The 22,328-nt window shown below is 54.1% G+C and overlaps 2 protein-coding genes and 1 long non-coding RNA gene across 3 annotated transcripts; 2 read left to right on the top strand and 1 right to left on the bottom strand.

Annotated features, from left to right (window-relative positions):
• Window positions 1–1,917: 1,917 nt before the first annotated feature.
• BPIFB2 (BPI fold containing family B member 2) lies at window positions 1,918–6,466 on the bottom strand. Its single transcript, XM_034066837.1, has 15 exons — window positions 6,358–6,466; window positions 6,018–6,117; window positions 5,596–5,700; window positions 5,315–5,452; window positions 4,844–4,889; window positions 4,586–4,646; window positions 4,355–4,446; window positions 4,082–4,258; window positions 3,848–3,889; window positions 3,616–3,780; window positions 3,404–3,471; window positions 2,945–2,990; window positions 2,601–2,664; window positions 2,429–2,505; window positions 1,918–2,170 (listed from the first exon to the last, which is right to left on the bottom strand). The coding sequence occupies exons 1-15, from the start codon at window positions 6,464–6,466 to the stop codon at window positions 2,102–2,104; spliced, it is 1,359 nt and encodes a 452-aa protein (XP_033922728.1). The 3' UTR covers window positions 1,918–2,101.
• Window positions 6,467–13,620: 7,154 nt separating this feature from the next.
• Window positions 13,621–19,708, top strand: LOC115947333 (BPI fold-containing family B member 4-like). The gene is made up of 14 exons (XM_034066584.1): window positions 13,621–13,720; window positions 14,289–14,400; window positions 14,713–15,676; window positions 15,974–16,078; window positions 16,159–16,281; window positions 16,647–16,710; window positions 17,165–17,225; window positions 17,578–17,657; window positions 18,160–18,345; window positions 18,489–18,542; window positions 18,619–18,789; window positions 19,146–19,213; window positions 19,365–19,407; window positions 19,700–19,708. The coding sequence occupies exons 1-14, from the start codon at window positions 13,643–13,645 to the stop codon at window positions 19,706–19,708; spliced, it is 2,118 nt and encodes a 705-aa protein (XP_033922475.1). The 5' UTR covers window positions 13,621–13,642.
• A 133-nt stretch (window positions 19,709–19,841) lies between these two features.
• LOC115946930 (uncharacterized) lies at window positions 19,842–20,446 on the top strand. Its single transcript, XR_004080933.2, has 3 exons — window positions 19,842–19,905; window positions 20,027–20,103; window positions 20,326–20,446. It is a non-coding gene; the product is annotated as an uncharacterized lncRNA (long non-coding RNA).
• The last annotated feature ends 1,882 nt before the right edge of the window (window positions 20,447–22,328 follow it).

Below are 22,328 nucleotides of genomic sequence, written 5' to 3' on the forward strand. Positions count from 1 at the left end.
CTGGCTCCTGGGCAAGCACCTCCTGCAGGGTGAGGGAGGCTCAGCACCTCTTTGTGCACTGTTTTCAACAGCACTTCTGTGGCTCAGGTTTGCTGCAGGGGATTCATTCTGCTGTTCCACAATGACCTGGGTCCTGTCGCTGTCCCAGGGCTCTGTTTGAGCCAGACAAAGAGGGAAGCAGGTAAGGAGAGCTCAGTGCAGAGCTGGGGCAGGGCCTGCGTGAGCCTGGGGTCACAGAACAGGGGGAAAGTCATTTTGAGCATCTGAAAATGGCTTTTCCTGCCAGGGCCTGGCTTCCAATGTGCCATTGATTGTACAGGGCTCAGCAGGAAGGAGCAGAGGGGAGGGCAGCATCTTCTGAGATGTGTAAATCTAATGCTCCAAACTGCTGCTGGGTTCAGGAGGAAACCCAGAGCAGAAAAGGGCAAGTCAGGATTAGTAAGGACTGGGATGATCCTGTCCACAGTGGGAAAACCTCTGAACTGTGGTTTTCCAGTGTGCTGGCACCTGACATGCTGGAATATCACCTTACGGGTGAGCAGTGGGAATGGGATGCGACAGCCTGGCTGCTCTGCCCGAGCTCCTGCATCTCCTGGAGCTTTGGGATCTCCAGCTCTTGCTCCAGCAGTATCCCTGGTGAAGCTTCACCCCTGTGTGGCTCCATGGGGGCTGGTGAAGGGGCTCCTCTCTTCCTCGGTGGCTGAGCCATTGGCTGTTACATCCATGTAAGAGGCTCAGTGAACTGGGTGACGGGGGCACAAGCAGAGGACCCAGCTCTGCCCCTCACCTGCGGCTGACCCACATAGGACACATGGGGCTGGGAGCAGGGGTGCAGCTCCCTTGACCCCACGTTGGAGGTGCAGAACTGTGCAGTTAAGCCTTCAACCAGAATACCCACTGGCAATGAATACATCTTTTCACTGCTGCTGCTTATTCCTTTTGGGAAACTGGTTTAAGATATATTAGTCAAAGAATAATGGTTGCAGCTCTAGCAGGGAACTTTTATTAGGAGCAGTTCCCACTATTGCCAACCTTGGCCATTCAAATCATTAGTCAGGTCCCCAAGCTGGGCATATAAACCTTCAGGGCTTTTTACTCTTTACCATAAATCAACCTGGCTTGTTTTGTTTGCTTTCCTATTTCTGAGCCACTGAAATATGAGGCTTTGAAGTGCTTCTCAGAGGGTAATAGGTGTTGTGAGTGCAAGCAGATGTATGTGCAGTGTGGTTCATGGCTGGGGTGCTCTGTGAAGTGCTGCTGTCAGAGAGCTCATGAGGGTGCAGCCCCGTTTCCAGCCCCTCTGTCCCTCCTGCACATCCAAGGCTGCTGGGGGCTTTGCCCCACTTTATCTTCCTGAGCAGCTTCTCAGGCCTGGAGCTGGGTCTGGGCAGCAGGAGGGAGCATCCCAGCACTGACAGGGGCACCCTGGATGGGCACCCAGCACTGTCTGTCTGGTGCAGCCCCATTACCCTCAGTGTTCACTCTGTGCTGAGCGTGCTTTGGAGCATGGAGCGCTCCTCAGCTCTAAAATTAGAACCCATTGTGCAGACAGATCTGGTTTATTGTTGTTATTTTTCTCCTTCCTGACCCAGGGAGAGGCACCAGCCGCAACGTTCCCATAGTAACACCAGCGATGGAGGAAAGCAGATGCGGGATCTCTGGTTGGTAAGGCCGTGTCCTTCTGCAGTGAGAGGCTGCTTTGCATCCTTATAAATGAGTGGAATGTTCATGCTCCCTTAATTAGATGTAAGGGGTGGTCACCTGTACTGGTACCAGTTCTTAGCAAGAGCAAACTCATTTATCTTTAGGTACAAATGGCTGGGGGGTGGATCAATAATCACACCAGAAAATGCAGGATTAAAGAGAAATGTTTAATTAAAGCATGGAACACAATTGCAATCCATCCTCTTTGTGCAACTGTCATACCAAGAGCAGGACTGGAAGGAAAAGGTGCTAGTGCAATGCTGTTATCATCCCAGATATGAAAAAGTGCTGTTCTAGTAAGGCAAGAAAGGAGATTCTCAGCAGTTCAAGCAGTGGTAAAACACAACGTAAGTGTGGTGCAGGAGTCAACAGCTCTGCCCCTGTTTTACTCCAGATGTCAGCCCACAGTGGTCTGTGCTGCAGTCCTGGCCTGGAGACGCAGGTTGCAGGGCACCAAGACGTAGTCCTAGGCAAGGGGTGAGCAGGGGCTGAGCAAGGTGCTGGGGTGGCTCTCAAGAGCCTGCTCAGGGCTCCCCATGGGCCAGCAGCCCCTCCAGCACAGCCCCTGCTGCCGTTGGAGGGCTGGAGAGGAGCTAAGCCTGTGTGAAGTGATGGGGCTGGAGGAGCAGGCTCTGATTTATCCTGGCTCCAGGAGGTGAGTGTTGCTCCCAGGCTCCCTTTAAATCAGACACAGCAGGAGCAATTTAAAGGTCTTATTTCTTACCTTGTGAATCATGACGTTGATGTCGGTGTAGGTGAAGCTGGAGATGTGGGGCAGGACCACTCCTTCGCTCAGGACCACTGGGAAATGAGGGAAAGGAGCCAGTTGGGTGCTGCCTTCATCCTGGTTGTGCATCCCATGGGGCAAGCACCACACAGGACTCCCGGCTCCTCACCATTGATCTGAGCTGGTACCTCCGTACGGATTGTGGGCAAGAAGAGCTCCTCCAGTAAAGCATCCTGCCAAAGGGAAGTCCATGGTCAGCTCATGGTGTGGCTAAAGCAGGAGGGGGGCCAGGACCAGCAGGAGAGGGGTTCTGGTGCTCACAGGGTGCAGCCAGCACCAAAGTCAGCATTCCCCTGCTGATAACCACTGCTCAGGGTGGTTTAGGACAGCCTAAGCTGGGAAGTGCAGGACCAGGCTGTTTGAGGACGATGCTAAGGTGCATTCACTAAGTGCAGCACAGGCCAAGGAGGGGACGTGGCTGAGCTCAGTTACCTGCGGGTGCAGGGCACCTACCGGCACGGGGCCCACGTCGGAGGCAGCCAGGCTGAGCTCAACGTTCCTGGAAAACAGAGGGGAGCAGGAGGTGCTTGTGATGAGCAGGGACTTCCCATAGGGACCACAGGGGACTTGGTGCCTGGGTGATGCCTGAGCATGCAGCTGGAGCCTGACCTCCCCTGGGCACAGCACTGAGGGTCTAGGGATGCTTTGTCCCCAAGGATTCAGCCTGAGCAGCCTTCCTGGGTGCTGCTGATGTGGGTCATGGGCTGGGGTGAGCGGGCTGGGATGCAGGATGCTGCATGGGTTCTAATCACAGTGAAACTGGAGTCTCACCAGTTCCCTCAGGACAGAGCTACCTCTGCAGTGCCCAGACTGTCTAAGCTAAGAAGTTCCCTGGATCATTTTGCCTCTCCTTTCCCTTTATGACTAGGACACATCCCCTTCAAGCACCCGGAGCACAGTGGGGTTCATTACTCTATCACCGGTGCAGAGATTATCATCCTCGTGTTGGCGACGCTGAGGAGGAGTCCTGCAGACATATCCTGCATGGGGAAACGAGAGGGAAGGATCAGAGGGATCCAATGGTCCTGCCTCAGCTTTGAGCAGTGGGATGTGCTGAGCCCATCCTCACACCCTGCTCCGTGCATCCGAGGCCAGCGCTGCTGTGGCTCACAGGGCACACTCACCACGTTCACGCTCAGGAAGCTCTGGAATGCTGGTGTTCCTGCCCCGACGTGGACAGTGAGGAACAGCTTCAGGGCAGCCTTGCCCTCCTCCAGCACCACCCGTGTGGAGCTCCGGAACACGGCTTGCAGCACCACCGGCAGGTCCTCCGGGAACAGGGAGCTCATCTGTGGGGCAGGGGGTTACCGGTGGCCGGGGGCACTGCCCGAGCCTCTCGGTGTGACCACAACGAACCTGGGTGATCTTGGGTGCCAGGGTGGCCGTGGTCAGCGGGCTCTGCAAGGCAAACACAGCCTGTGGATGACTGAGCACCCACCACGGCCGTGCCGACCCTGCGGCAAGCAGCGACTATGGGTGCTCAGAGATGTTCCCATTCCTTCGCAGGGAGCATCACTCATCCAAGCTGTTCCTGGGGCAGGGCTGTCCCTCCAGGGTGTGCTCTCTGCTCCCTTGCTTTGCTCTACTCACCAGGATGGTCATGTTGAAGGCTCCAGCCATCTCCAGGGCAAAGAAGAGGCTGGTGAAGAAGTGCTCAGAGAAAGCCAGGGTGAGGTGAGCAGGGCTGGAGCTCGCCAGCTCGGGCAGGTTGAATGGCACGGGGCTGACTGGCAGCGGGATCGCCATTCCTGCCACCTGGAAAGTCGTCTGCAGGGACATGGGCAAGGAGAAAAGGAGTCTGAGGTGTCTCAGGGCACATAGCACTGGGAGCTGGGATGTGAGTGCTGGAAAGTGGGGGTTTACCTGCAAGGATATGGTGATGCCCTGCTCGGAGAACACGGGTGCAGCCAGGGGCAGGTACTGCAGCTGGCAGCTCGGTGTGAAGGGGAACTGAGCTGCAAACAGAGCAGAGGGATGCTCAGGAAGAGGAGGTGACAGTGATGGGAAGTGCCTGCATGAGCCTGTTCCATCTTGTGAGCTGCTCAGAAACAAACCCCAAAGCCTTTAGTCCAAGAGTGAAAGCCCAACACTCACCTGTCAGAGAGATCAGCTCTTCATTCGGTGAAAGCAGCAGTTTGGAGACTTCCAGACAAACCTATGGCATAAGAACAAGAGAACTGGTAGATGAGCACAGGAGTCTGCTGGTGTTGGGTGTCCCCATCAGCTGGCAGCCTGGAGATGGGGATGGAGGCATTCAGGACCATGGGGCAGTGCACTGGCCTGACTGAAAGTGCTCTCGTTCCTACAGACCTGCACAACTTTGTCTTCTCCTGTCTCACACCTTTCTCTTACCTTATCGACGTTAATCTCCTTGTCCAGCTCTGCACTAGAGGACTTGCTGGATGAAAACAGAATGGAAGAAGTTAGGTGAGCCCCAGCTCAGGTGAGTCAAGGGCAGGTGAGTGTCTTTTATCTGGACCAAAAGGCAGGCAGAGGTGTTATTACCACTACTTTCTTATCTATTTAGACTGCAAATACAGTTCAGAATCCTAAACCACTGAAGAGCTGCTCTTGGACTTGTGTTACAAATGTGGCTGCTGCTCTGCGTTCAAAGATCCCTTATGAGAGAATGAAACCCTCTTGAAATGGGGAAAACCAACCCTGGAACAGAACAAAGTTCCTGCTGTGAAGATAAAGCTTTTGGTTTAACCTTTGTGAGCAGCTCTCAGTCAAAATCACCATCCTGCCTAGAAATGTTCGTGCCTCAGTTTCTTCTTTTCCCCATTACCCAGATCCCACAACAAGGACAACCACAGGACCGACCTCTCCACCTCCTCAGTGCTCTGCGCCTCCTCCACGGTGGGTTTGCAGGCAGAGGTCACCACCTCCAGGTTCCCTTCGGGGTTCATCTCCACGTGGAGGTCTGCCCGGATGGACAATCTCATCACCTTGATGCCGGAGCTGTGCCATGGGAGAAGCAGAGGCTGGAGCACAGGGGCTGGTCCTGGTCCTGATCCCACTCACCCCAACCCCTGCTCCTGCAGCAGTCAGCAGCTGGATGCAGCCCCATTGCTCCAGGCAGGAGCATGAGCCCCAGCACTCACGGGGCAGGAGTGATGCCAAGGTCCACGTCCACGCTCAGCCGCAGCCCAGAGTCGGGGACAAGAGACAGAGAGAGCTCAATGACTTTGACAGAGCTGACCTGGGGCCTGCTGGAGCACAAGGAAGGTGTCAGCACAGCAGCTGGGCTGCTGGGCAGCCCCTGCCTGCTCTCATAGTGGGCAAACCCCAAAAGTCCATGGGATGCGCATGGATGAATCAGTGCCCCAGGGTGGCACAGGGGCTGCTGCCCTCAGAGCCCCGTGGAGGAGCCAGGAGCTCATGTCTAAACCTCGTTGGCAAAGAGCTGAGTGGGTCTCCAGGGGGGATTTTTGCCCTCACTGGCAAAATACCTTTTGGGACTCTATTCATCTGAACACCAGAATGAACCAGGGCTATGGCAGCAAAGGCAGAGCCATGGACTCACCTGCTGGGCTTCGTGGGGCCGACAAGCAGGTCGGGAGCTGTGGGAGCCATTAGGTCCTGCCTGAGGACTGCCTCAGCGTGCGGCTTTGAGACTTCAGCAACTGAAATAGGGCACATGTTTTATGAGACCCTCTGGAGCTCATGGGCAGATGGACAGGCTGAAATCCACCAGGTGACACACTTCCATCCCTTACTAACCCCCCTGTCACTAGCTACAGAGAGAGGATGTGGAAACAGAGCTGATCAATGGCAGAAGTTTGTGGTGATGGTGTCTGGTGTCTTGTCATTGAACTGAAAGATGCTGCTGCCCCCCCTGCCTGCTGAGAGGGGCTGAGACTTACAGTAGCTCAGTCCTAATGGGGTGAGGATGCCCCCGCAGTCGGGTGACCGGATGCTGTGCACTGGGACCAGGAGGCTCAGGAGGATGCTCAGGGTGCGGAGTTTTGCCATGCGGGTGCCTGGAAGAGAACATCCACAGCAGCCTGGTGAGAGCAGCCTGGAGCCATGGATCCACTGCTGGGGTCGGGTCTGTGGTCCTGAGCTTGGCAGCATCTGTGCAATAGGAACACGTGGCTCTCGTGCTGCCTGGGATCTGAGAGCACTGGGAAAGTTAGAAAACTGGTAAATAAAGAGGAGCTGAAATGAACGGAGGAATGAATGGAAGTGATGGAGAAGGTAAAACGGAACAAAAAGGTGAGTGTGTTACCTCCCTCTCTGGAAAACCTTTGGGAATTGTTTAGCATGCCTGCAATGCTCTTGCAATATTAAACCCCCAGTAATTCAGAAAGCTCAGCCTGCAGAAAACATCTGTGCTTATATCAGTCTTTGCAGAAAGTGGATTCCAATGAGAGCTGACCTTACAGACACACCAAGGTAAGCACAAGCAATGCCCACATCAAGCTATGCAGTTTGTAAAACCTTCTTTACCTTTCCTGGCCATTCCTCCCATCCTTCTGGCTCAGTCTGCGTCTTGCCGTGGCCACACCAAGGGATCGTGCTGGCCTTATATATCCTCACACACGAGGCTGGTGGGGCAGGAGCTGGAAACCAGGACATGGGGAGGATGCTTTGTTTTATACATCATTTTGATTGTTTCCCCACATATTTGATTACTTTGGCTGTTGCCCGAGCGAGGTGCAGTACTGCACAGCCGGTGCTGGGGCAGCGTGCCTTCATCCGCTGACACAGGGGAGCACACAGGGCTCTGGGTGCAGGTGCCAAGAAACCATTGTTAGAAAGCAGATGTCTCCTCACAGGGCAGCCAGCATGTGTCCACAGGAGCAAGAAGCTGCTGTGCTTTGTGTCTGTCCTGGCTGGGCAGCTCCGAGCAGAAGGATGAGACCTGCACGCATCCCACTGAGGTTGTGGTGATCCATCAAGGGTGCCCTTCATTCCCATCAGGCCTGGGTAAGTGTTGAAGGCAACAGGAGTGTTTCTGTTGGGTTCAGTGAGTTTCAGACCAGACAGATGATCAGTTTCTTGTAAGGTGTCTCCTGTGATCTCGGGCATGGCCCATGTGCAGCAGTTCCTTCCTCTCTTAACCCACTCCCAATCCAAAGCCACTGGCAATATTAGTTACAAGTGGTAGAAAAAGTGGTGAGTGATGCTCACCCTCTTTGACTATGTCTCTCCAAGCAGGGAAAGCTGTCACGGAAGGGGGTCAGAGTCCTTCTCCATCTGATGCTTGGAGTCCATTGCATTCTCCTGGCTTCTTTTGGCCCGGAGGACAGAGCAGGGACCTCCTGCAAATGCCATGTAAGCCTCCATGGTCTCACTCAGCTCTCCTTAGTGCTCCAGGTTCTGCCATTGCCCCTGCCGCCAGTACTCATGACCTCAGCTCTGAGGCATGACCAGTGCTTGAGAGGGTTGAGTTGCCCATTTTGGATCCCTTGGCAATGGGATGTGTTCAGAGCTTGTTGAAACACCTGGAGCTCAGGGAGGAAACCATTGTCCTTTGTGCACTGATGAAGTAAGTCACTGGGTGCTGGTTCCAGGTGCATCTTGACATGTTCAGAGCACTGTGCTGCTTTCCCTCTTGGAATGACACAGGAGCACCAGGACAAGCAGAGTTTCAGCCACGTTGTACATTCCCACTGAAGGCAGTGTGAAGATGCGCATCCAGCAGCCTGCCAGGGGAGAGCAGGGCTTACCCACACTGACCTATGCAGCCCATTCAGAGGCAGGAATGTGTTACCATTGAGAAGGTTGTAACCTGCAGATGAGTCCCAAGGTGATTTGTGGCTTTGGAAGGGACATGGACACAACCTAGTCTCTAGGAAACAAGTCTTTTCTGTGTTTTAGAGTAGCAGCTGGAAATTGAACCCTGCTCTACCTTGTTCCTGCCCCGGTAACATCAGCTCTTCCCAAGCACCAGAGCTTTATCAGCAGAGTGTTATTACCACTTACAGCATGCAAGGGGCTGGGGATAAGCTGCTGGGATGAGATGGCACCGTGGTGATTAGAGGTAGATTTTCTCCTCCTCAAGAGCTGTTCTGGACCCGGTGATCCCTGTGGAGGCTTAATTAGATGTCAGCTTATAGCATAATGATGGATCAAGCTACCAGCACAAAAGTGTCTTTCTTGGTATGATGCTTTCCTTACTGGGAGTTATCTGTACATCTGACACTCCTGTTAGATAAGATGTAAATCTCCCTGTCTGGGCTGAGCAGAGACAGTGAGTGCCTCACTGCAGGGAGGTAATGACAGCTTAAACCTCCTGACATCTCTCATACAGATATGAGGAGAAGAAACACATCACTGCAGGACCCCATGGGGGGAACCCCCAGAGCAGGGTCCTGTGGGGTGGGTAACAGGAGGGGAGGACACTGCGGTGGTCACCAGCCCCAGCCCAAGCAGGTTTGTGCATCTGGGCTGTGTTTTGGCCAGTGTGGCTCTGCTGGACTTGCCTGCAGCCCTGCTTGCTTTCCTTTAGCGTGGTGCAGTGACCCTAATGGTTATCCCCATTCATACCATGTGAAGGTCCTGCTGGTGCCTGTGTGCTGGAAGGGGAGCACGTTAATAAGGGTGTTTTATAGGGTACAATGGGGAGCACTGAGTCCCCTCACCCTCCGGCACAGGGAGATTTTGTGCTGAGCTCTTGTGCAAACCTTCTGGCACCTCCTTTGCTCTGAAGGGGAGAGATGCTCTGCAGAACATGACAGAGGAAGCTACCAAAAGAAACCAGAACATGAAATCCATCAAAGGCATTGGGGGGGTGAGTGATGGGCTGCAGCTCCCATTGCCAGCCTGAAACCGAAGGAGAGCAGCAGAAGGTTGGGAGGTGTCAGCCTGGAGGCAGAAACGAATCACTCCCTGCTAACAAGTGTGATATTAAAGCCGGTGATTTTCTGCATGACCGTGTCCACAGATACATGGAGAAGCTATAACTTAAAGGCAACAAAGCGCATCGTCTGCTGCTCCTGTGTGCTGGGGCTGCGGCTCTGCAGCATCACTGGGGTTTGATCTCCAGGCTGGGGTGCTGGGTTTACCAGTGACATCCTGAGGAAACCCCTGGATCTCTGGGGCCTCCATCCCACAGCTTCCCATGGGAAGAAGCAGGAGGTGTCGGAGCCCCAGAATGTTCTTTAACCAGTTTTCTTCAAAATTAAGCTGTGTGAATTTGGTGAGAAGAAGGAAGTTTCTAAATTAAACAGTGATTTTAGATGGAGAGTTTAAACTAAAGATGGTGATGGCAATTCCAGTGGTGGGTGACTGATGGAAGCAGCCCAACCTTGATGCTGTGGGCTCCTTATTCCCAGCTCTTTTCCCCAGCCCTTTTCCTGTGTTTTTTTCCTGTGTTTTTGCAGTGAAAGATCTCCCACTGATATTGCTGCTGCTCTCACTGGGCTCAGGGCTTCTCATGGTCCAAATGGGCATCACTGGGGGGGTGAGCTGGAGGAGGAAGCTGGTGCCTGCTGGGATGGACTCCGGGGATTGTCCCACTTTGAGCAGCTCTACAGGAGGAATCATGGGCATTGCCCTGGCAGCAAACCTGTGTCTGGATGTGGCCAGGACCCCGTGGGCACCCCCAGGCTCTGCTCCAGGAGCTGCCACATCCAAGTGAACACCAACCTCCCAGGGGCAGCGTCCATGCTGTGTCGGTATCAATAGCTCCTAAGAGGCAGTGACAGCATTGTTGGACCTGCCAGCCTCCAGGTTTGCTCTCCTGCAGAACACAAACACTTCTCACTCTTCCTTTTTTCCACTAAGAAAACCAAACTGTTTTATGGACAAATTCAGGCCAGCTCCAGCTGTGCTATTGTGAATGTTCCCCTTTGGCATCAGTCCTCATGTAAGTGCTACACGCCAGGGATATCAGAGCTTCTTTTAGGCTTGGAAACCTTTAGCTCTCTTCAAAGCCAGAAGATGGCATTCTTGAGAAAAGGTTTGTAAAGAGGGAAAACATCTTTTAATAGACACTGGGCATGTTTTGTCCTAGCCCGCACCAGATGGGTTTGTTTAGCCCTTGCCTTCATTGCCTTTTGATCTCTAGTAAACAATGACTGCTGTGTGCATAGCAGTGGATGTGTTTCCTCTGCTCACACTGCAGCCCAAAGGCAGGAGCAAGTCTGTGGACAGCATCCTTCAGAAAGTGCTGTCAAGTCTGGTAAGTCCGATCCTCCTCCCATCCTTGTTTCTGGGAGATCATCTCCTCCTCCTCCTCCTCCTCCTCCTCCTCCTCCTCCTCCTCCTCCTCACTGAGCTGTAATGGGTTGCACAGTTTTGCTACACAGAGGAGCCTGCAGACTGCTGAAAGGGGCATTTTGAGCAATTCCTGGTTTTATGCAGCCAACAGCCACAGCGAAGGCGCTGTCACTGCCTAAAGCCTCCTGATCCCAGCCTGCGGTGAGGGATGCGATGCCCAGGCAGAGCTGGTTGTGATGCTGAGCACGCTTGTTCCTGAAGGCTTGTCGAAGGACGGACCTGCAGCCTCCTACCACATGTCATAGCGTTGGTCTGGTTTAGTCAGACAGCTGGGGGGGCCTGGCCTTGTTCTTTGCTCAGCTTAAGACAGGTTTATTCAACCTGCAAGTCCCGCAGCAATGGGTGCAGAGGGAGCAGGGAGGGTGCTGGGCTGCCCAGGCTGATGCTTCCTCTTTCCTTCACTTCTCAATAGCTGGACCCCACAAGCTGAAATGAAGAGACCCCATCACCCCATGGGAGAGGGGTGCAGGAAGGGACCCCCCTGCTCCTGTGCTGTCAGAGATGGGAGTGTGTCTGCAGCCCTGTCAGGGATTAGGGCTTCTCCGCATGATTTAGAGCCGAGTGTTCAGACATCTCCATGTGTGTTTCCATCCCTCAGAGGAGCCCAGCTCTGTGGTTTATCGGCTGCAAGCACAGATATTGATCCCAGGCGTACAGTTCACTGATTGCTGCATTATTACCTGTCATTAGGAGCTCAATAAACAGCTTCGATCCCGATCTCATGGAGCCAGCAGGACTGGAAGGTTTTCTGCCGGTGGCAGCAGCTGGTGCAGACTTGAGGGAAGCTTTAGGAGCATCATCGTGTTTCTAAGAAGCTGTCCCCAGGAAGGTCTCTGTATGAAGCCGGCTCTGAGAGCTCCTTTTGTTCTCTGTGTGTGCTGCCAGTCCCAGCAGGCGTCTGGATGGGATTGTCCTCATCAGGAGCCCTAAGCAGGGAGGGAAGCAGCCATAAAGCCAGCTCCCTGCAGGCACTGGTGCTTGTGGAGCCTTCCCTCCTCGTTCCACCGCAAACACTGCCAAAGCCAAGCAGCTTTCCAAGGAGATTCCCTGACTGTGCCTGCCCTTGCTGATAACCAATGGAGCAGTTTGAGCCTGAATTCCTGTGAGAGCAACAAAACATGAATCAAAATCAGTGCTCAGCCCACCCAGGAGAAACTGAGCCTGGAAACCTCCAGGGCACTGAGCTGATTCTTCACTTAACCAGGCTGGCACTGTCTCGTGTTTGATGCCCGGGGATGCTGGTGGAGGTACAGGATGTGTGCAGGCACCAGCGCGGCCCCTGGAGCTCTCCCAGCAGTGGGGAATGTACCATTCCCCCCAGTTAATGATCCCAGAGGCAGGAAAGACCAAACCATGAACATCCTTCGGGGTCCCCAAATGGATGGTTCCCTTGGGCAGAAGGGCCACGTCCGGACGATGCTATCAACAGCAGAGCAGAGCAGGCCTGCCCTTGCACCACAGTTCCCGGGTGATCTGAGCACCAAAGCAGGGTCTGTTCACGTCAGTCCCATTGCTCTCCCTTTGACCATGTCCGTTCTGGTTTTACTCTGTGTTTCCGTTCCCACACAGCAATTTGGCTTCACATTCTTGGGGCTTTGAAAGTTGCTTTAGCGAGACCCGGACATCTCAATGTCATCAGGACCTGGACATCAACGATGTCATTCTCTTTATGGGAATCTGCTTCAGTTTATCCATAATATTTTGTTGCCAGAGACCTCTGCATTCAGCAAGAGCTGGGGAGAGGCCAAGTTACCGTCGTGCCTGAAAGGTCATTGCTCAGAAGCTATTCTCCACCATGCCAAGATGCCCCTTTGCTGTGTGCTGACCATTATTAGGTCTGTCTTTATGGTAATTCAGGTTTCTATAGTGACCGCCCAAAGTATAAATTGATACAGGAAGGATGATAACATAATACCAGCTTGTTAACACCCACTTCCACCTTATCAAATGTCATGATCTAGCCGTGACAGCAAGGCTTTGTGCTCCTGAGGTGTCTGGCTGATCAGGTTGCAAGGAGAGTGACAACTCCTTAAGTACTTTGGCATCTTTGCCATCCCTTCCTTGGCCTTCAGCTGAGATGTTCTTTAAAGCCGGAATCAACGTGTGACCAAAGCTGGCTAATCTGCTGCACATGCGGATTCCTAAGTTTGCAGAACGTATTAACTCCAAACAAGCATTTTCTGGACTATTATTCTTCAGCACTGGGGAGCAGCCCTCCCACCCCTGTCCTCAGTGGCACATCGGGGGAGTGAGGAGTTCATGCTGTCCCCTTGATGCATCATCCCTTCACCTTGAAGGCTCTCACTGACTCTTCACACCAGGATGTGACCCACTCACAGGGCCTATGCTTGTGGTCCTCAGAAGAGGGTTTCCTTTGTCCTGTCCCAAAGAGCTGCTGCTCTGGTGCAGCTGAGGCAGCAGCTCCACAGCTCTGAGTGATCGGGTTGTGTTCAGGGATTGAATTGCAGTAAATGAGCTGTGATGGATCAGTTGGGACACAACTTCCCAGCATGGAAAAGCCCTGGCCACAGAGCTGTGATGTGGAGGCAGAAGACCCCGGAGCTGCAGCACTGTTGCATTGGGTGGTGTGGCAGGGAGGACACCTCTCATTTGGACTCCTTTTTCAGTCAAAACCTCTATTTTATTTAAAAAGAAGCATTTTAGCAGGGCCCAGCCTTAGCCATGTCCACATCTTGACACCAGCAAACCCAAAGGGAGGATGTACCAAAGCTGGCAGGGGTGAGCTGGCTGAGTCTGCTCTGCCCCTCCAGGTCATTGCTCAATGATTTACCTGACTCCTAACATCTCTAAGGAAATATTTGCAGTGGAAATCACCAGAAACCATGTATTGTTTGCTTTGCTCCCCACCAGTTGCTCTGGATGTCCTCAATGACATCACTTGCCTGATGTAAAGCTCTATATATGAAGATGCTTAGCGTGGGTCCTTCTCAGAAGACAGGGACATCGGCTGGAGAGCTTCACACTCCTGAGCGTGGTCAGGTAAGGGTGAGTTTGCTCCTCCAAAAGCAGGCTCTTAGCTTCTGCTCTGCAAACCTGAATGCTTCCCAAAGAAGAAACCTTCATGTCCACTTGGGAGTGTTGGCTTTTCAACAGACATTGTTATTCCTGCCTGCTGCCTGCCTAAATGATGCTCCTACTAATAGAGCATGTGTCAGCTTTTCACTATGCTTTTTGCAAGAACAGACATGCACGTTCTTGGTATTTGCAGTCCTTGAAGAGTAAAAGGGATTTCATGGTCTTCATAAGAAATATTCGTTTAAATGATTTTTGGTATAACTCTATTATCTGAGATAGGCTTTTAGCCAGAGTGAATTAGACCTCTCACACTCAGTTTAATTCTTTTCTGATGTGCCATCTACATTTAAATAGATAAGGGAATGTTCATTATGAATCTTTATAAATAAAAAGCTGCTCCAAGTTGGAGGTCCCTCAGAATGCCAATGACACTGAAACTTTATAGCTGATTTTCTCTTTCCTACAACCCCCTTCCCCCTCCATGGCCGGTGCTCAGTGCCCCAACACTGCACTGGCATCGACCACTTTCCAGTTACCAGGACCGAAGATGTCTCCGTTCTGGGCTCTCTTCCTCCTCTGCAGCCTGCTGACCCCTTCACAAGGATTTAGAATCATGCCCTTGGTTTCCCAGGTGGATGTAGATGGTAAGTGTATGGAAGAGATATGACTCACCTCTTTGTTGAGGCCAGTCCTGCTCTTCCTATCTGTTGACCACACTCACTAAATCAGAGGCTGGTCCAGACCTGTGCAGCAGGAGAGGCAATGCTGGTAATTTGCCTTTATAAAGCACTTTGGAGATGGCACTTGTGGCACCTTACAGCAACTGATGCCACCAGCCCTGTTGCATGAAGGGGGAAATAGAGGGACAGTGGAGGAGAAAGGATCAGCCAGGCTAATGAGGATGCTTGTGTTGAGCCCATGTAGCTCACAGTTACCTCCCATCCTTTGTTTTACAGATATTAAAGATTCCCTGGCCAAACGTGACCTCCGGAAACCTAAAGGTGGTCTCCTTGGTGGCAACCTGCTTGGTGGTCTCCTTGGAAAAGACGGTGCTCTTGGCAAAGTCCTTGGCAAAGATGGTGCTGTTGGTGGTCTCCTTGGAAGGAAAGGTCTCCTTGGAGGCGGTGGTGCCCTTGGTGGCGTCCTTGGGCAAGATGGTCTTCTTGGAGGAGATGGTCTCCTTGGTGGTGTCCTTGGACAAGATGGTCTCCTAGGAGGAGATGGTCTCCTTGGTGGTGTCCTTGGACAAGATGGTCTCCTAGGAGGAGATGGTCTCCTTGGTGGTGTCCTTGGACAAGAGGGTCTCCTTGGAGGAGATGGTCTCCTTGGTGGTGTCCTTGGACAAGATGGTCTCCTAGGAGGAGATGGTCTCCTTGGTGGTGTCCTTGGACAGGATGGTCTTCTTGGAGGAGATGGTCTCCTTGGTGGTGTCCTTGGACAAGAGGGTCTCCTTGGAGGAGATGGTCTCCTTGGTGGTGTCCTTGGACAAGATGGTCTCCTAGGAGGAGATGGTCTCCTTGGTGGTGTCCTTGGGCAAGATGGTCTTCTTGGTGGTGTCCTTGGGCAAGATGGTCTTCTTGGAGGAGGTGGTGTCCTCGGTGGTGTCCTTGGACAAGACGGTCTTCTTGGAGGAGATGGTCTCCTTGGTGGTCTCCTTGGAGGAGATGGTCTCCTTGGTGGTGTCCTTGGAGGAGATGGTGTCCTTGGAGGTCTCCTTGATAAAGATGGTGTCCTCGGAGGTCTCCTTGGCAAAGATGGTGTTCTTGATGGTCTCCTTGGCAAAGATGGTCTTGTTGATGGTCTCCTTGATGCTGTCCTTGATATTCTCATTGGCAAAGGTGGTCTCCTTGGCAAAAATGGTCTCGTTGGCAGCCTTCTTGGTAGAAATGGTGATGTTGGTGGAAACGGCGAACTCGCAGGGTGAGTGAGAGTGGGAGACGGGTGTCCCTGCACAGCCCTCACTGTGTCTGGACCACGCTGGGGAAAGGAGGCTCTGGAGCCTGCTGCCTAACACACGGGGCCCCTCACTCCCCTCCTGGGGCAGGTCCATAAAGGAGGGTTCAGCTGCTTGGAGTTTCTGTAGGTGCCATCCAGCTGCTGGTGGGGTCCCCACTGACCCGGGGTGGGAAGGATCCAGGACTGTGGCTCTGGCAGCAGCCACAGTGCTGGGGCATCACTGCCCAGATGCTCTTCAGTGCTTCCTGTCCCATCACCCAGGCTCCGGATCCTGAACAACACCCTCCCCAGGATAAGCCTGCGCTCGGTGCCAGGCTTTGGGCACCAGGTGGACTTCAACACCCAGCTGCTGGTAGACGGCTCCAGGTATGAAGCACCCATGGGGGCACAGTGCAGGGGTCTCTGGTGGGCAGCGTGTCCCTGAGCCATGCTCTGTTCCCATGCAGCACCCCGGGCTTGCCACGCTGCCTGCAGGTGGAAGCAGATGTGGGTGCACTGGTCCGGGACAAGTGGGCAGCTCCCCAGAGCACCCAGGAATGCCAGACTGAGGACATAAACATCAGAGTGAGGTAGGCACCAGCATCAGGCACCATCCATGGGTGGTCATGGAAACCTTGGTGCTGGTGGGATTGCAGGCAGGGCTTTAGTGCCTGATGCCTCCTCAGGGGCTGAGCCCCCCCTGGCTGCTGCTCTCAGAGGGGAACTGCTGAGCCTTCGTGTAAGGTTTGGGTTAAAGGAAGTACTTGTGGGTTGTGCTGGGAACCAAGCACTGGGCTGGATTCAGAGGGCTGGGGGTTGATAATGTTTTGTCTCTGAATACATAACTGAATTTGGCAGTGAACATGGTGACACCTCCTCTTCCTCTTGTGCAAATACTTTTATCTTCCAGCCATTAATCCACATCACTTTTTCTTTCCTATTTTCCTGTTCCCAGTCCCGAAGTGCCTCTCCTGGATCAGGCTTTGAAAGGCTTCCTCAGTGATGCCCTGCGGGAGATGGTAAGGCTGCAGAGCACCCTCGGTGCAAGCGCGGCACAGGCAGGTCCAGGCTGTGCCATGGCAGAGGCTGTTTGCACAGCTGCAGGCTCCATGCAGGGTCAGCCTGGCCTCACATCCATGGGCACGGGTACTGCACCGGGGTGGGGGCACAAGGAGCCAGAGCCCCCAGCTCAGAGCGGCCACTGCAGTAATGGGGTCCCACCAAACCCTGCCCCACAGAGCCTCTGCTATGTCATAGAATCAAGGAATGGTTCGGGTTGAAGGGACCTTAAAGCTCCTCCAGCTCCAACCCCTGCCATGGGCAGGGACCCCTTCCACTGGAGCAGCTGCTCCAAGCCCCTGTGTCCAACCTGGCCTTGAGCACTGCCAGGGATGGGGCAGCCGCAGCTCCTCTGGGCACCCTGTGTCCCACCACCCTCATAGGGAAGGTTTTGATGCTCCTTTCCCTCCTCAGGGATGCAGCATCGTCAACATGAGGCTCAGTGTGGTGAGCTCCCTGCTCGGCTCCAGGATCCGTAAGTGCTGCCCCCTCCTTGTCCTCTCCTCCTGTGTGGGGTCCTGCACTCGGGGCTGGTTGGTTTAACCTTGGCCCAACACGGATGTTCAACAACCTTCTAAGCTCCCAGCTCTGCTCGAGCACAGTTTCAGTTGCCCTCACCCAGCACAGCAGCACAGTTCTTTCCACAGGAAAACACTTCAGGACCTGTTGCTTCCTGCAGCACCATCCCTGTGCTTTCTGGCAGCTCATCCAGCTGGGAATGCCATGAGCAGGGGCCACCATCAGCTCAGATACCTTTTGGGACCATGGGATTTGGGAGCATCCCCCTCCCTTTGCAGCTTAACAGCTTTCCTCCCTCTGTCCCACAGCTGCCCTCCCGCTGGGGGCTCTGGGAGACCTGCCCAACTTTTCCGTCCTCGGTGGTGACACCATCCAGCTGGATCTAAACGTGAGTTCCACATTTCCCTGCCCTAACCCCCCTGCTTGGTGGGCTGGAGTAGTTCATCTCAATACAGTGCCTGGTTTGCCTTGGTCCCTACCTTACTTGTTAATCCTGGAGGGTAGCACGAGCCCACGTGGCTGACACGGCTGAATCCACACAACTACAGCTCTCTCATAGCTCTTAACCAGAAAAGCTCAGCTCAGAGCACAGGAGCAGTGGCTGCTGCTTACAAGCAGGTTCATTTGTAAGCGGGTTTCAAGTTTGGTGTGTCATTGATAGGGACCATACGAGGCCAACAGCATGGGCTGTGTCTCTCTGACCAGATGTGGCAGTGTTTCAAAGGGAAAGCTGTGGCAGATGCAGCTGTGGCTTTACTAGAACATTCTGAAGCTGCCCTACCTGTATTAGAGTCTATTAACCCCATGTGCTCCTCTCCATGAGGTCCATGGTGGGCAGGATGCCCAGTGTGAGCCCAGCCAACATCTCTCCCCTGCTCTGTCCCCTGCAGCTCCCTACTGGGGACACGGAGGGTGCTGTGGGGGCCCCCACCACGCAGGGACCCCCACTCACTGCCAACCTGCTGCTGGCCACCGGGCGCCCACCTCAGCTCAGCCTGTCCCAACGAGCCCTCAGTGTCCTGCTGGAGATGGCCCAGGAGCAGGGAGCCTTCAGCCGCAGCATCACCAGCTCCATGGTGGGTCCCTGTGCCCCTGCTGGGGCCAGGTCAGGGTCCCGGTCACCCTGGGGTGACCCAAGGGTGCTCGTCACCGGGTGCTTGTCTTCGCGTGGTCCAGCTCTTGGCACAAACCCCCCTGGTCACCGGTGCTCTCCCTGCAGGTGCCCAGTAGCATCCCGCTGTCCACGTCTGCCCTTCTCCCATTCATCCCCCAGGTCAGTCACCTCCTTCTACCCCACCTCGCACCCACCCATGCACAGACCCCTGCCCTGACCCCCCTGCCCTGTGCAGGTCACCAAGGTCCTCCCCAGCTCCCTGCCATTGGAGCTGCAGGTGCGGGTGCCCAAGGAGCCGGTGGTGGTTGTGAAGGATGGGAAAGCCACAGCCACCCTCAAAGCCTCCATCGACATCCTCAGCCCTGCCCTGCCGTCAGCCCAGAAGCTGCTCTTCTCCCTGGATGCGGTGAGTGGGTCCTGGGGCTGATTGCTCTGGATGAGGGCAAGGGCTGACACTGGCTGTTCTCTGGCATCCCCTTGGCTTGGCCTGCCCTTGGGCATTTGAATGTCCCTCTTCTTGCTAACGGTGGTGCCCAGGGCTTTAAAACTGTTCAGAACTGAGAGCAAGTGAAGTGTTTAAGGCATAATACAAAATAGAGGCAGGAAGGGTGAACCCTGGGGAGAGATGCAGGATGTCATCCATCACCAAAATGTGACTTCTAGGCCCACACGGGATTCTTTCTCTATTTACACATACTGTGAGTTTTCATTGCTGGAGCTGTGCAGGTGATAACCTCATTTCTTCCACTGTTCCAACCTCAGGACATCATTCTGAGCATCACCCCATCAGTCTCTGACGGCAGACTCCAAACCTCCCTGGCCCTGGACAGGTAGAGCTGAGCTCTGGGGCCACTGCAGGCTGTGGGTACTGCAGAGCCTGCTGGGAGGTGCAGGGGTTGGGAGGGTGATGGAGACATGTAGAGGTGTGAAGGAGGGAGGCCCTGGTGCACCCTGACTCTGCCTTGCTTCTGTCTCTTGTAGCATCAACCTGACACGGACACCCCTGAGTCTCGACCCTCTCAATGTAAGTGTATGGTGCTTTGGATTGAGGCAGGGCTACAGGCACTCAATGACCATGGGCTGTGCAGGGAGGGAGACCCAACATGTCAGTTCCTCAGTCTTCATGTTCCTTCTCATGGCAGAGGCCAGCTGCTGCCTACCCTGTCCATCCCATGTACCCTATAGCAGTGACACTGGGGGTATGTGCTTGCTTGCTGACTGCACACTGGGGGGGCTGGGAAGTGGGTAGGAATAATCAAGAAGAAATAACCCCAAAAGCACATCCCTCGGTAACCGTCACCCTCATCCTGGAACAGTTTCACTGATGGAAGCTTCCCAGTGTTTGATTTCACAGCTCAGAGCATCCTGCAGGAACAGACAGTGATTGATAACCCAGATGTGGCTGGTTTCATCCCAACAACCATTGTTCTGATGCTGATGTGTCTTCTTCCTTTGCAGGTCCCCCAACTTGCAGGATGGCTCAAGAGAGTCCTCACAGCTGCATATTTACCTGCTGTCACTGGTATGGCCATGTCCAGCTCCCTGTTCTCTCAGCCTCAGCTGGGTTTGGGGCTCTCTCCCTCCCCTCTCTGCCACCTTTGGGGTGTCCCCCCATGATGAGACACTTCCACTTGTTTCTGCAGATGCATTGAGTGTGTCAGTCCCTCTGCCCAAGGTTCCCAACATCAGCCTCAGGAACACCAAGGTTGACATCACCGACGTAAGGATCCCGCATCCCACAGCGCTGCCTTCCTGGGGAGCTGGGGATGCTCCCACCCAGGGCAGGGACCTGCCGAGCCCCAGCCACGAGCCCCAACCAGCCCCACTTCCCATGGGCTGCTCCCGCATTCCAGGAGGTCCCACAGGAAAACCTCACCTGGGGAACGGGGAAAGGTGGTGAGATGTGAATGTGACAACTGAGGGTTTGTGCTGCTTCTTGCAGGCAGACAGCTCTCCCGACCAGACCCGTCTGGATGATTCCTGCTCCATCGGACCCATGTCCCAGCTCCGCTTCTGAGGCTGACAGCACCCATGAGCTCCAGCACCCTGCTTGTCTCCATGTGCCCTTGGGCACTGCCCTGGGTCATTGCTGTGGCCCAAGAGGGATGTGCAGCCAGCCCCAGTCAGTGGGTCCTGGCATAGCCTGGCAGCAGGGTAGGGAAAACTGCTCTGCTGGTGGATGCTGGGGGGTCTGCAGCCACTTTTAACGTCCCTAGTGGGGCAGCAGAGCTCTGCCTTGGCTGTAAAGGCTGCTCTCATCCTGCTCCTACAATAAACCTTCCTCTGCCTCAGTGTTTCTCTCTCTGAGGGTTTATTCCCCCACTGTCTCACTGTGCCCTGTGCCACCGGGTGGGCAGCGCAGCTGGAACAAGCAGCTGTGCCCAGAGCAAGGCCATGTAAACTGAGCCCACACCCCCTCAGCTACTGCTTGGTTTGGAGCTCATCATCACCCTGTTATCACCTGCACCAGGCTGATTGCCACACCTGGTGTCTCACCAAGGCATCAAGTGTCCAGGGCATCAGCACAGGAGCTGGCACAGAGCAGCATGTTCACCTGGGGCTGTGGGAATACCCTCTGCTGGGGAAGGCTGGGGTGATTCCCAGGAGCCGCTGCTGGGATCAGCATGGAAGGAGATTAAAATCCCCTGGTGCTTTGCTAAAGCCTCCTCAGGCTCTCTCTGGAAACTTAACGTTACCCTGATGCAGTGGTGTGTGTGAGACACTCTGTTTGTGGGTGCTGGGCACCCCGTTTGTGGGTGCTGGACACCCTGTTTGTGGGTGCTGGGTACCCTGTTTGTGGGTGCTGGACACCCTGTTTGTGGGTGCTGGACACTCTGTTTGTGGGTGCTGGGCACCCCGTTTGTGGGTGCTGGACACCCTGTTTGTGGGTGCTGGACACCCTGTTTGTGGGTGCTGGGTACCCTGTTTGTGGGTGCTGGACACCCTGTTTGTGGGTGCTGGACACCCTGTTTGTGGGTGCTAGACACCCTGTTTGTGGGTGCTGGGTACCCCATTTGTGGGTGCTGGACACCCTGTTTGTGGGTGCTGGGCACCCTGTTTGTGGGTGCTGGCTACCCCATTTGTGGGTGCTGGGTACCCCATTTGTGGGTGCTGGACACCCTGTTTGTGGGTGCTGGGCACCCTCCGTGTGTGTCTCAGCAGGGATTTGTCTGGAACAAGCAGGATCCATCATGGATCCTGGGCCATGCAGCTGGCAGGGTCTCAGGCTTCTCCTTTGCTTAGCTCTGGGGTAACAGCACTACCCGATAGCTGGGTGTCCTGTAACCTGCTGCTCAGAGCTTTTCCCTGTCTGACAAACCTGTCTTCACGTTGGAATACATCAAACCTACAGATCCTGTTCTGTACACTCAACTCACTAGCTCAGCTTTTACCGTTTAGGCATCATTCTGCATTTCTTCATTAACTTTGCCCTATAAGGACCTGAGGCTCCTCCCTCTTAAAGCAGAGGTGCCTCTGATACAGAGGCCAAATCTGCTTTTGTCCCTTACCAGTAGAACTAAGCATCTTCTTCTCCCCCTCATCAGTAGTCGATGCCTTGGCATGTTAGGTACTTAGGACAGACAATACGTTTGTTTAAGCAAAGGAATCCCTTTAACCCCCTTGTACAATTTCTCTGTATTACCCCCTGTACATTGGTTACCCCTGTGTCACCTCTGGACAGAGCAAAGGGAGCAATGACCAAAAGCTGAGCACTGAAGACCAAAGCCAGGCTTTGGAATCCAGGATAAAGCCAGGATAAAGATGGTCAAAGCAGTGGTACAGGGTGCTGTAAGCCTGGGGAGGCAGAGCACCATTTTACCTGCAAGCCCTGCAGTATGCTCTGGTGAGCAAGAAAAGCTATGGGAATAATCCCAGTAATGGTAGACACGCAGGTGCTAATTCTGGTTTATATTTAGTGACTAGCCTGAAAAATCAGAACAAAGG

This window comes from Melopsittacus undulatus, chromosome 10 (assembly GCF_012275295.1).
Source record: "Melopsittacus undulatus isolate bMelUnd1 chromosome 10, bMelUnd1.mat.Z, whole genome shotgun sequence".
In the NCBI taxonomy this organism is placed as follows: Eukaryota; Metazoa; Chordata; class Aves; order Psittaciformes; family Psittaculidae; genus Melopsittacus; species Melopsittacus undulatus.

Bases quoted from the DNA above. Each gene is read 5' to 3' on its own strand.
- BPIFB2 (XM_034066837.1), bottom strand. From the start codon at position 6,466: ATGGCAAAACTCCGCACCCTGAGCATCCTCCTGAGCCTCCTGGTCCCA. The intron at 4,259-4,354 runs GTAAACCCCCAC...ATGTCCCTGCAG, and splicing joins GCATCACCATATCCTTGCAG to ACGACTTTCCAGGTGGCAGG. The intron at 3,781-3,847 runs GTTCGTTGTGGT...CCTGCCCCACAG, and splicing joins TGGCACCCAAGATCACCCAG to ATGAGCTCCCTGTTCCCGGA.
- LOC115947333 (XM_034066584.1), top strand. From the start codon at position 13,643: ATGAAGATGCTTAGCGTGGGTCCTTCTCAGAAGACAGGGACATCGGCT. The intron at 13,721-14,288 runs GTAAGGGTGAGT...ACCACTTTCCAG, and splicing joins ACACTCCTGAGCGTGGTCAG to TTACCAGGACCGAAGATGTC. The intron at 18,790-19,145 runs GTGAGTGGGTCC...TTCCAACCTCAG, and splicing joins TGCTCTTCTCCCTGGATGCG to GACATCATTCTGAGCATCAC.